The sequence below is a fragment of the Phalacrocorax carbo genome, chromosome 5 (assembly GCF_963921805.1).
Source record: "Phalacrocorax carbo chromosome 5, bPhaCar2.1, whole genome shotgun sequence".
NCBI classification, from domain to species: domain Eukaryota; kingdom Metazoa; phylum Chordata; class Aves; order Suliformes; family Phalacrocoracidae; genus Phalacrocorax; species Phalacrocorax carbo.
Window position 1 is genome coordinate 31,053,014 of NC_087517.1, and position 12,589 is coordinate 31,065,602.

At 39.0% G+C, this 12,589-nt stretch overlaps 1 protein-coding gene across 6 annotated transcripts in view; it reads left to right on the plus strand.

The window, feature by feature from the left end:
* ALS2 (alsin Rho guanine nucleotide exchange factor ALS2) overlaps positions 1 to 9,020 on the plus strand; it is a 42,133-nt gene extending 33,113 nt beyond the window's left edge. For 5 of the 6 annotated variants that reach the window (XM_064451869.1, XM_064451867.1, XM_064451865.1 and 2 more), the window contains 9 exons: positions 167 to 284; positions 853 to 1,010; positions 1,751 to 1,873; positions 2,846 to 3,022; positions 3,424 to 3,469; positions 5,117 to 5,178; positions 5,804 to 5,953; positions 6,255 to 6,351; positions 7,714 to 9,020. In XM_064451869.1, coding sequence (XP_064307939.1) covers positions 167 to 284; positions 853 to 1,010; positions 1,751 to 1,873; positions 2,846 to 3,022; positions 3,424 to 3,469; positions 5,117 to 5,178; positions 5,804 to 5,953; positions 6,255 to 6,351; positions 7,714 to 7,752 — 970 coding nt within the window. In that variant the 3' untranslated portion in view covers positions 7,753 to 9,020. Of the gene's footprint in view, positions 1 to 166; positions 285 to 852; positions 1,011 to 1,750; positions 1,874 to 2,845; positions 3,023 to 3,423; positions 3,470 to 5,116; positions 5,179 to 5,803; positions 5,954 to 6,254; positions 6,352 to 7,713 lie in introns of those variants that run through there. The other variant, XR_010373039.1, reaches the window with a different exon arrangement.
* The last annotated feature ends 3,569 nt before the right edge of the window (positions 9,021 to 12,589 follow it).

The following is a 12,589-nucleotide window of genomic DNA, read 5'->3' on the forward strand; positions in this document are numbered from 1 at the left end:
ACAGCAACAGCAAATCCTAAACAAAATCAGAACTCTTAATACTCTGGAGTATAAACCCTTTTGGGGACATGCTGATGTTTAGAATTAGTTCAGTTGTTAGCTTCAGGGGGTTTTCCCTGCTGTATGTCTAATCTGTACAACGTCTTTGTACTTTTTATAACTGCAGCCCGGAATTGTTGAGCCGCTCACATACTCAGACACTGGAAAGTTTGGAGTTCATTCCACAACACATTGGTGCCTTCACCCTGGAAAAATATGAAAATATAAAAAAATATTTGATAAAGGTATTGTGACTCTCAAATGCTCACATAGCTTGTTGGTAAGGCATGATGTCAAGCTCACTTTGTAATAGCTTTTCTTAATTCCTTTCATATTTGCACTCTTGTAATCCATGTTGTATTCATGCATGTTTGTTCATACCTTCCTGATTTATTGAATTAAAATCCACAACAAAGACTAAAATCATTATAAACCTAATGGATACTGCCTTAAAGTTAGTTCCTGCTCAGTTACTGTTTTAATTCTTATACACTGGATTCCAGCAAAGCATCTTGAAGTACTTGCTAATTATTGAATGTTAATTTTAATAGTACTGGACAGATGACTTGTCCAAGTAGTAACACAAGTTCTTGTACTGTCTTGACTCTTCTATGAGCTGTGTTCAGCTAATACATGAATGTTATAATCCAAAGGGCAATTTGTTAAATATAGCTCACTTTTTGATGTATTCGGGATACATTTTTTTCAAACCCTGTTGTTGGATCTCTGACCCATCTCTTTAATTCCTTTTTTTTTTCTTTTTTCACCTGGCATTGACCTGTCTGACTGGCCAATTAATATCTTTCACCTCAGGCTTGTGATACTCCTCTCCATCCCTTGGGCAAGCTGGTGGAAACACTAGTAGCTGTCTACAGAATGACCTATGTTGGAGTAGGAGCTAACCGACGATTATTGCAGGAGGCTGTGAGAGAGATAAAGTCCTACCTCAAACGCCTCTTCCAATTGGTTAGGTAATGAGACTCTAATTTTCAAGTCAAACTACTGCTGAATTAAAGATGTCTCATATACCAAAACTGTCCAGTGTTTATGAGGTCCAAGTGTGCCAGTATCTTTACTCTGTTTTGGAGGTTGCTTATGTTTCCCTAACCTTTTTAAGGAGTCTCAGATATTCTGTCAAAATAGAAAAATTAAAATCTGCACCACAGCATATTACATCCTACATTGTACTTTAAAATATGGCTGTAGGAAGCTCATCTTGAGTGTGGATTTCCAATTTAGCATTTCTGGACATTCATACTGTGAAAAGACAGTGTTCAAAGGGTATAGAATAATAGTGAGGATGGAGACTTGCAGTGTATTCCACTGAAGTTTTTTTCCAACATGGATGTTGGAATGTTCTTATGTTCTTATGTTCTTATGAAGTGTTTCCTTAGATTCTTGAGAGCAATTACAGTTTTAATTGGGTCCTGCCAATCTGAAAGGAGAAATACTCCAAATCATTAACCGTTAGAAGCCTTGTCTGGAGGGAATGATGTCAAGGTAGGAAAGGTATCTTTGGCATTGGAGGGGTTGGCCTTCAAAGTCTTTTTCCCAGTAGATAGTACTATATGTCGTTTAGCTGTGCTGTCTTAGTCCACCATGTATTACTTCAGCTGGCTTTTCTTTCTCCTCCAATCTTGCCTTCTAATGCTGTGATTTGTAGAAGCTTCATGAAATGAAATCATACGTTATGATGTGTGTTGCCATTTAGGTTCTTGTTTCCTGATCTTCCGGAAGAGGGCAGCACAATTCCATTTCTGGCAACAGAGACAAAGGGAAGGCGATCATTTTGCAGTGGGAAATCTGACTCCAGATCAGAATCTCCTGAGCCAGGGTACATAAAGGGGGGAAAAAAAAAAAACAAACCCAACTTATTTCTGTTCAGTTTTTTCTTGGGTGGGGGAAGAAAGATAAGCACATGTTTAAATGATGGACTTGAGCAGATTTATTTTTTTCCTTTGGTTCTGATGACAGATTCTGATAAGCAGACTTTCATGCGATGGTTGCAATAGGCATTTCATCCCTGTCCCATGCAATGATTCTTTACTTAAGGCCAAACTTGCTTTTGTCTGTTGTGGGTAAGCAAGTTCAGGCCTGGGCCTGGGCTTCAGAAAACTTTGGAATATGAGTGCTGTGGGTAATGCAGGTCCAGTTCACATATCCTGCATCACAAATAGCCAGTCACATGGAGCTCACCTTTGAGTCCATCATTCTCCTGTCCACAGCAGCCGCAGGTGTGGTCACAACAAGGAAGATACACCAGTAGCAAAAGGCTCTAGTGACCAGTGCAGATGGTATTAGTAGGTGCTTTGAGTTCAGCTTTGCCTGTTAGGATTACAGCTTGGTGCATAGCAACTGCTGACTCTTGAAGCCTGGAGTGAGTGTGTGGAGCTAGGTCAGGTAACTTAATGGGTTTTAGCCTGTCTTCCAGCTTGTGCTTTGATGGTAAGGTTCAGCTGTCAGCAGTCGCTCAGAGTGGGGCTAAACAGTTAGCATGAAGATACAGGTAAAACTTGAACTATAATATAGTACAGTATTCAGCTTTTACATTATACAAGGAAGAAAGCCTGTTTAAAACACACAAACCACAACAAACCTGCACTGTAACCACTGCACCTGCCCCAAACCCACCTGTATGTGGACTGTAAAGGAAAATTACTCCTAAGTATTTCTTAGCACAGATACAATTTGATGGATTTGTACTTATTTTATTATTCTTATCCCTCACAGAATAGACTCATACTAAATGAAAGGTTTGTTCCAGTGACTTGTTTTTCAAACCACACCCCTTTTTTTTTTTTAATAGCTATGTGGTAACAAGTTTTGGCTTGCTGCTCCCTGTATTACTGCCACGACTCTATCCTCCTCTATTTATGTTGTATGCCTTGGACAACGAGCGTGAGGAAGATATTTACTGGGAATGTGTTTTACGTCTAAACAAGCAAACTGACATGGCTCTTCTAAGTTTTCTTGGAGTGCAAGTGTGAGTATGCTTCAACAATAAAACAGAACTTAGAAGAAGATTATGGCATGTAATGAGATAAAGCAACTAAAAAAACCCTATTGTCTAAAGTGCTTTTCCTTGATTAAAATGCATCTGAACATATATTCAAGCTAGTTAGTGTGGTTGAGAGAGTGAATCGAAACTTCTCTCTTCCAAAAAGGGGGACTGGGGGAGAGCAGGAAAGAAAGATTTGCATCACTACAAAACCAGACTGAGGCATTTCAAATTAGGCTACTTTCCAACTATTTGTGCTAGGTGTAGTTGATCCTGTAGAAAGAGCTGTTTATCTCATAAAAAAGAACATGATGACTTCATTTTCATAAGGTGAAAAATGCTTTAAGAGTATGCTCTCTCAATAGTCTATGTTGGGTGTCTTGCAGGAAATTTTGGCCAGGAACTGTGTCCATCCTTGGAGAGAGTAGAAAGGTATGTTGGGCCTTGACTTACAGTACGCTTTGCCCAGTGCTTCTTCCAAGAAGCTGAGATCATGAAAAAGTGGTCAAAGAACTTTTGAATAGGCTTTTTGCTTAAGAGATGCTGTGCTATCTTGTTCCCTTAAAATTTGTCTGTTAAGCTATGTTAGTGGTTTGTTACAGTAGCTGTCATTCCAGCTTCGTCACTTACTGTCTTACTCTGTAATGAATTCTAATTCATGAAGACGTTTGCTTGGTCTCCAATTATGAAAGTGTGAGAATAAAAGTCTACCGAGGAAATTTTAAAGCTGCTTGATTAATAGAGTTACACCATTGTATGCTTTCTGATTAGTTTATATAGTTTTTATTTTCAAACATTATCTTTTTGAAAGTGGCTGAACACTGGTCTTAAATGGTAATAGTGTAGTACTCAATCTCTCTGCTCCAGTAACTGGTTTAATAATCATAACTTTGAACAATTTGAATGTTACAGTATGCTTTAAATCATGTCTGTTTATGAATCAGTATGCTTTTATTTGAAAGTTTCAGTTTCTCATAATCATTTAGACACTCCTGCCTTCAGATCACCACTTCCCTGTTTATAACTGGCTTGTGCAAAGTCTGTAATAATCGGAAGCATGGCTTTCACCATGATAACTGCTGCACACGGATGAGCTGATATCCCTTGATAGAGACACAGTGTGTTACAAGTTCGTCATAATAACCAAAGCTGCTGCGGAACCCCACCCCTGAGGCTATGGGTTCCCAGCAAGACAAGGCCCCTTTTTCCCAAATCGTGAAGTTGAAGATTCACATGATTCACATGATGCAAGCCTCCACTCAGACTTCAAATGCTACCAAATCCAGCAATAACATGTTTCTGGAGTTTACTTCATATCCTCCATATTTTTAGGTACTGGGCAAAATTCTTACTAGCTGTCTGAATCCTTCTTATGACTGGGGTTTTTGTTACAGAGTAGGGCCCCTCCACTGTCAAGTACTATGGTGGCATGTGTCTTCTCTGAATTAGGCAGTGTAGAGTGCTCTCTGCAGCCTTATTTGCTGGGTCATTCCTTCAATCAAACAGGATGTTTTTAGCCAAGACATCATGTTTATCTGCTTCTCTCCTCTGTTCGGTTTCCTCACTTCTGTGAATTTCTCTGTCTTTTTGCATCCTTCCATTTTCTACCTGCTCCACTCAGAAAGACTTAGGCTCAGCTGCATATTAAGAGCTAACATTTATATTTGTTCTTTTCTGTTTGCTCCAAACCTGAGTCTCTGATTATTGACTGCTATGACTCTTCTAGGTTTCAGCCGTTCTAGTCTTAGGGTTCCCTCTCAGTTGTTAACTGCTAAGATTTAATGATTCTCAGTATTACTTGACTTGAAAGATATCCAAAACCATCACTCATTCTTGTAACATCCCAAGGAATTCAGTACAGGCTTTTCTGAATTTTAAATGAAACTCATACAAATTATAGGTAGGTGGATTTCCTGGGTGACCTTAGCATCCAGGCACAGTCGCCTTTCACTGTACTGGAAAACTGAAGGAAAAAAAAAAAGCCTCCTATGCCAGTGATGCATGATACACTGCTTTTCTTCCACTGCTGAATAGTGGGGTTGTTAAACATGCATGATAAATCTTCTTATGCTTACACAGGTATCATCAAATACAAAAGATGCCTGCTTTGCCTCTGCAGTTGAATGTTTACAGCAAATCAGGTAATTCTCTGTAATTTGTCTTTTAGTGTTTTATTGTTCCTGCTATAGTACTATCTCCTTTACTTGATTGTGTCCTTTTCCTGTCACCTTTTATTTGCTCACCTTTGTAAGAGAGGTCACCACAAAGTTTCAGAGTTCCTGCTAAAATGTTAGCAAATGCTCCCAAATGGGGAATGAAGTATAGCCTCGTAAATGCGTCCGAGAGATGTGTCTGTGGGACACCATTTAGAATGAAAAGCTTGACAATGTCTAATCAAACATACATGTGAATTTCTAAACAGTTGTGGCAAAATGGCCTGTGTATGGGGAGCTTTTCTGTGTCTGTTAGCTGACGTAAGGAATTCTGCTGTAAGAATATAAGTAGAAATTAAAAGAGGATTAGAAAGGAATTATTCCCTCTTTACCACTATGTTAAAATAATTTAAAACTGTGAAGGCAGTCTCACTTGCAGTAGTTATAGCCCAGGGTGCTACACAGCCCGGGCAGCTGAGGCTGTTGTAGTGTGATTGATCTGGCTTACCTTCTTGGGCAGGGGGCCATGCTAGCTAGGAAATCATCTTCCTAATTTAGATGCAGATACGGAACTTCTTATTGTTACCCTGTGCTGCTCTTGCTCTCCAAACAGTACGACGTTTACCCCAGCTGACAAGTTGAAGGTGATCCAGCAGACTTTTGAAGAGATCTCTCAGAACGTACTTGAGAATCTTCAGGAAGATTTTCTGTGGTCCATGGATGACTTATTTCCTGTTTTTCTCTATGTGGTGCTACGAGCCAGGTAGGCACTAACAGTGGCATCAGCCATAAGCTGAGCGTAGGCAGTATGAGTACTTCTGCCTGTCTTAAACACTCCTGCTTCTCGTTATAGGACTGCTTGCTAGCTTTTTGTAACTTAATAAATTTTCCACTTTGGCTGTTTGCTTTGGCCTGGAAAAATTCTGAACAGTTAACTGTGAAATGGCTGTGACCTCGGAATGAGGTCAGGGGAAAGCACGCTTTGTGCACAAGACCGGGTACAAAAAGTAAAAACATTATAACGGTATCTTTTGTTCATCTATTCTCTTTGCCCCCTGTGACAGGATAAGGAATTTGGGGTCTGAGGTGCACTTAATCGAAGACCTGATGGATCCTTATCTGCAGCATGGGGAGCAAGGCATCATGTTCACTACCTTGAAGGTATCAATATTATTCAGGGTTATTAAAAGCTTTCTTTGGAAATTACTCAGCTTTGAGCAGCAATGATCAGCTCAGGGCAGTTGTATGAACATTAGGCTGTAACTTCTTTGACATTTTTATTGACGTTTTTAGCTAGGATGAGCAAGGAAACTTAACCTGACAATTGCAGGTACTTCTAATAAAATGTGCAAATGTACTTTATTCAAATGTAATATTGGTTGCTGTTGACTGTTCTGAATGCTCACCTGTAGCTTGTCATTCCCCTGCAAATAACAATTTTTAATCAAAATTGGAATGAAGTGCTGCTTTGGAGATGAGCCATTCCAATAATGTTTAAGTGTAACATTATATCAAGATATTTCTGGAATTCAATTTATGTTTCTTTTTGGGTGGGGGTGGGGGAGTCTTTTTACTGTATCACTCTTTACATTCTATTAGCATTTTTTTAAGTATGGAAAAAGGGAGAGAATCTGTTTTGATGAATATCCTATTGTACTCTAGGACCTCCGTAATGGAAATAGGTTGATTTGGTACCTCAAAATTGTTCAAACAAGTTGGTCTTGTGACAGTTCAGCTGGGCGGAGCTTTTTTATGGGGTTGTTTTGGAGGGAGGCTGTTAACCTGAAGCTTAAATAAAATTCTTAGGCTGAGTTGCTAGGTGAGCATGATGGTATTTTCTGTCTGTGTAGACTGGAAATAGTTGGGTGCAGAGGTTTTTACATACCTGTTACGTTTATTGTGCTGCAAAAAGGGAAGGTTTGAGTTGGTTAAAATTCATCACAGAATCTATGTAGTAGAAGCAGAATCTTATTTTCCATGAGTGCAGGTGTTGTCCGAGACACTTATTATAAGTTTCTGGTCATCGCTGACCCAATGCATATTTGAACCAGCATTAAGGAGTGAATAGCTATCAAGCAGCAGGTCAGGTTATTTATCCAGATGATAGAAACCTTTGCTTTTCAGTCGGAGTGCTTTTGAAATGCTTAATATCTGCATTCCTGTTCTGTAAGAAAACTTTTTAGGGCCCTTCTGCCGAAGGGCAAAGACAGACTTGTGAGGGAAAAAAAGAAAGCACTTCATCTTGGCAAAGCCGGGAACTGTAGAAGTATTCAGAGTCCCAAATCATGCTATCTTGCTTCATTAAGAGCTGGCATAATTTGTAACTTAGTCTCGTGTTGTTCGTTTTTGCTAGTTTACTATCAGAAGATTTTTCTCATGTGGGTCACTGTATCATCACTGCTTGCAGAAAGCCTAGTCCTCTGTTTTCTCGGATGGGGGCGGGGGGGATCAATTTGTGTATGATGCTTTATCAGCTTGCTGAGAACTGGTATGTATGCTAAACTGAACTTTGTTTTAATTCAGGCATGTTACTACCAGATTCAACATGAAAAGCTTACATAGACCATCACCTACGACCTGGATTTGTGGTATAATCTGCTCAGTGGAGCTTCACTAGTACTCACCTTCTTCCCTGAAATGGCACTTAAAAATACTCTTACAGATCTGTTGTTACAGATGAAAATATTCCCTTGTTTCTTCTGAACTTTCAGTTTTAAGATGGGGAAAACTGCAGCCAGTTCACTTCACTGTGAAGTGATGATGAAGCTACAGATTGGTTTGTCAAGTACTTGCCAAGAAGAAATTATTTCCTATTCTAACAGAAAGATTATTTACTCCTTTTCCATTCACAATGCTGCAAAAGGCATGGCATCTACATAGAGTACATGTGAAAGTCTGGACTGCATGGCTTCTAAAGCAGTGGGTTTGTTTTTATTATTCCTGGTTTGTCAGCAGAGATGTTTAAAGAGAACTAATTGCACCACAGAACCATTCAGTCTTCCTGAATTAAATTATTATGTTTGTTTATTTAAAATATAAAAATATGTTAGTATTTATAATGGGTAACCTAAAGTATGTTTGGCTGTAAAGGTTCTGAGGCATCTGTGTTGAAACAAATTGCTGAATGTGGTATTAATGTGCTGTTGTGGAAATAATGACAGTGCTATGGACATCCCTGTTTATTAGAATTACAAATATAAAGGCATTCACAAATCTTTCTGTTTATGAAATAAATAAAAGGCACTGACCACTTCCAGTTTTGGCACTAAATTAAACACCGGAATCTGCAATGTTCAGTTTCATTACCCTGAGGTCTGAGGACAAATACTTTCTCTGGAAGCCCATGTGACAGAAGGGGATCGTGCTCTTGAACAAGCTGACGATGGATTAGGTTTGAGACTTCTGCTTCTTAACTTATGTGTCAGAGTGAAAAAAAGCTAATCTTGTTGCATTTTTGAACGCATAGAGAAAAAGTAATTCCCCTGGGGGATTTTTTGTGTGTATGCGTGTGTGTGTGTGTTCTTCTGTGGTTTGTGGTTAACTTTATTTATGCCAATAACACTCATGGATAATTTGGGTATTGTAGGTGCTGTTCTTTACCATGGCTGACTCAAAAAAGGGGGAGGGAGGAGTAGATTATAAATGTTATAATGGCTTTAAGTTATGTCAAACTACCATAGATAATGCTAATCATATTTTTGAAATGGTAATCATGACTTGTGTATTGGCACCTAAATGGGAAGAAACCATATGTCAGAATACTGTTTTGAACAGTGACTGTAATGTAGCAATTTTCATAATAAAGTAAAAAAAGATTGGTCTTTCTGAAATTATTTGTAGTTTTATCAGAGAAGAGGAAAGAGTAACTATTGTTATGCTGCTTATACTCGCAACAGTCTGTAGAGATAGACTTCATGATTGCAAACAATTTTTTGTTAGCTTAATCTTATTTTTAAACTCTACTGAATAATTTGAGGAGAGATAAGCAATAATATGATCAAAAGAGAAGCTATAAAAAGTTAATTTGAGAAGGGGGGAAGATACACAACTAAGGGTGGAGAGTATAATGAGGTACAAAGCACAAAGGACTTAGTGTTCCAATTCCTGCCAGGTGTGGTCTTTGCATGCAGTCACCCCTTAGAACTCAATGTACAAAAAATATTCACCTGATACATCTTTGAAAGAATTGCTCTTTGAAAAGGAGCTATGCTGAACAGCTGAGTAAATCAATGGCAATAATTTTCACCTGCAAAGATCTGAATTCAGGATTTATTTCACCTTTTGTAGTGTAATCATTAAAACCAGGTTTTATCCCACTCTGCCCTGTAACTCTTCAGAGTCAGTGTTGTCTTCAGTCATTGTCTTCAGACCTTTCTGAAGAAAGGAACAATTTTAATCTCCATCTTTGACATGCAAAAAGCTTTGTTTCATATAAACTTACTCCCACACTGATTCTGTGCCTTAAACTGAGAATGTAACTAGAGTTGGGAAGTTTTCCTGTAATCTTTCTGCCTTTCAAGGAGGAGGTGTATCTACCAAATATGGAGCATGTTCAAATGTTACCTTCATTCACTGTGAATGATGGAAAGTTGAGAACTGAAAAATCAAAGAATACATCTGCCTTTGCATGTATATATATGATTTTGTGTGTGTATACACAACCTCTTATAAAAAGTAGTAATATCGCATATGAATTTAGCTTGCTGATTAATGGAAGCAGGCAGCCTGGGCTGGGTTAGTTCTGGTCTCTCTGATGCATAGCTCAGTTATTAGCTGAAGAGACTCCTCAGATTAAATGTGCTTCTGACACAGATTCCACTTTACAGCCTATGCAGGCTGTGGTGCATTAGGAAATCACTACAGGCCAGCTTTGATTTGTGTATTTCTGTAGCTAACAAAGAAATGAGTTAACCTGCAGGATTCTCTGCCTGAACTGCTTCATGGTAATTACTTTTTTTCTCATCTCCCCCCCCCCCCCCCCCCTTTTTTTTTTTTGCTTAAATTGAAAGCCAGATATTTCTTGTACTGCAGCAGAAATCCTGTAACCAGCAACAGAAGATCCATGTTACAGTATTGCAGATTCTCACTGTAATTGGAGGCACAGTAGCTGAAGACAGCCCCTAACAGCTGAGTGCCCTATTGGCTGGGAAAGTTGCTGAGAATAAGAAACTACTTAAGTGAGAGGCAACTTAAAGTAGGCTTTTTATGCAAGAAAAGGGTTAAGGGGATTTGTTCTCTTCTCCCTGGTAATGAGTAGTTCTGAGGTTAGGTTTCTGCGGATTAGGAAGGAGAGGATGTCCATAGATTAGCTAGGGCAGCGAGGTTACTTGCTCTGTTAACATCCAGCGAATACTCTTTCCCTCTCGAAATTCTGCATGAGCTGAATATGGTGTATTCTGCGGTGTTCGCAGGTAAGAAAATATGCACGGTACTGAAACTTTTGTACTGCACAGATGGGTTTCCCCCATGCAACTGTGAAATTAGTTTCTCCTTATAGCTGCAGCAAACCTAATTAGACTTGTGATACCTGTTTAATTCCCATTAACTAAATATTAGAGATACGTATGAATGAGGAGCAGGAGCTCGAAAGAGAATTTTTTCCTCATAATCTTCACAAAGTAGTCTGACCTGAATGCCAGGTGCTAAAAGTTATTGGCTTGTTTTGCTGAAAGTAGGTTCACTTCCTAACTGTACTTGTTGTTGGAAACAGGTAGTCTCCTAAATTACTCTGGTATGGTGAGATAATGAAGAGGAAAGATATGGGACTGTAAAATATTTTCTTTGAACTACCTACCCATGTACTTCTAAGTTGATTTAGTATCACTGTGTTGATGTTGTCAGGTGGTTATTTGGTTTGTTGGGTTGGGTTTGGGGTTTTGGGGGTTTTTTTGGGTTGTTTTTTTTTTTTCTCTTCAGTAAGCCCAAGCTGTTGGCAATGAACAGCTGGAAGTAAAGCTGTCTGCCTCACGTGACTACAGCGTGCTGCACCCAAGTATTCTCTGAATGCACTGCTCTTTTAGGAAGTGACACTTTGGGCATGTTTTACCCCCATGCAAACAAGATACACCACAACTGAAGCTGTAAGCAGGCTTTTGTTTTAGAGAGAGGCAGAATGAATCATCACTGAATATATCTGATTACAAAGAGTAATAGTGTAATTTGTTCTATCAGCAACCTTACGTATGCAGGGGTTATTATCTAAATCTCACAGAATGCCTTACATGAACATAAAATTAATTCAGTCTTTTTTTAATGCAATGAGTGGTTCTTGGGTCAAGTTAAGGATACATGGTTTCAAAGGACAGGTCTCAACCTTTGCTTAAAATGTGTCAGTTTATTCCACTAATATTTAGGGGTGATTTTTAATTAAAACACTTTCAAGTCTCCAAGTGTACGAAATGCAAGATGTTTTTTTACACTGACTAGAAAAAGAAGCTGACAGGCTAGTCTCATCACTGAGGTCTAATTAAGTGTGTTTTTTGTTCTGCATTAAAAGTCTTGAATAGGACATGTTGTTTGAGAGATGCTGAATGTCTCTTATTACCATTTTTTGCCTACTCAGTTTGCTGATTTGTGGTGGCTTATCTGCAACAAAAGCTTTCTTGGTGTTTCGTGTCCTCAAGCTAATTTGCAGTCTTAAATATGCCAAATCATTAATTTTGACAAATTTAAAGGTAGGAGTAGTTTTCCTTATTAAAAGTGCTCAATAACCCTGTCAAGCATATTAACTGAAGAAGCTTATAAGAGCAGGGGGGGTTGATGTTCTGAATGCCATGTTCTCTGGTGGTGACCCCTTTAGAGGCTTGACAGCATCCCAAATTCTGAAAACTGTTAAAAGCAGGACTTGGGTTCCATTGCAACTCTAGCCTTGTTATCCATAACACCTTCTGGTCTGTCTGAAAATAGGGTCAAGGAGTTTCATATTGTGCTACCAAAGGAAGTAAGCCCCCTAGCCCAACTTGGGATAATGGATGTTTTGTAGGCATGAGGTGATGCGCTCCTTTTGACTCTAAATTCTGGCACGCTCAGCATGGATACCCAGTTCTGTCCTTAATAACAGGGAAAGAGAAATGTCTTGTGTTAATGAGCATGTGTAATTGCATGTAATACATGTGAATGGGAAGGACCTTATGCTGGCTGGGAGATTAGTCAGGTAAGCCTTTTAGTAAGAATTTCCATCTAATTTATTTAGATCCCTGGGATGAGGAGGCCCTGAGCTCTGGTATCTGCGTAGATACAAGACTCGGGAAATGAAGGCACGGTAGTAATAAGTTTGTTTGAACTCTGACCTTTGCCCTTAAGCAAGCAATTTAGTAGGTCTTTGTCTAAAGAACAGCACAGAAGCAAGATATTATTCTTCCTCTCTTCCAGTAATGACTTACTCGCCATCTGGCAGCTG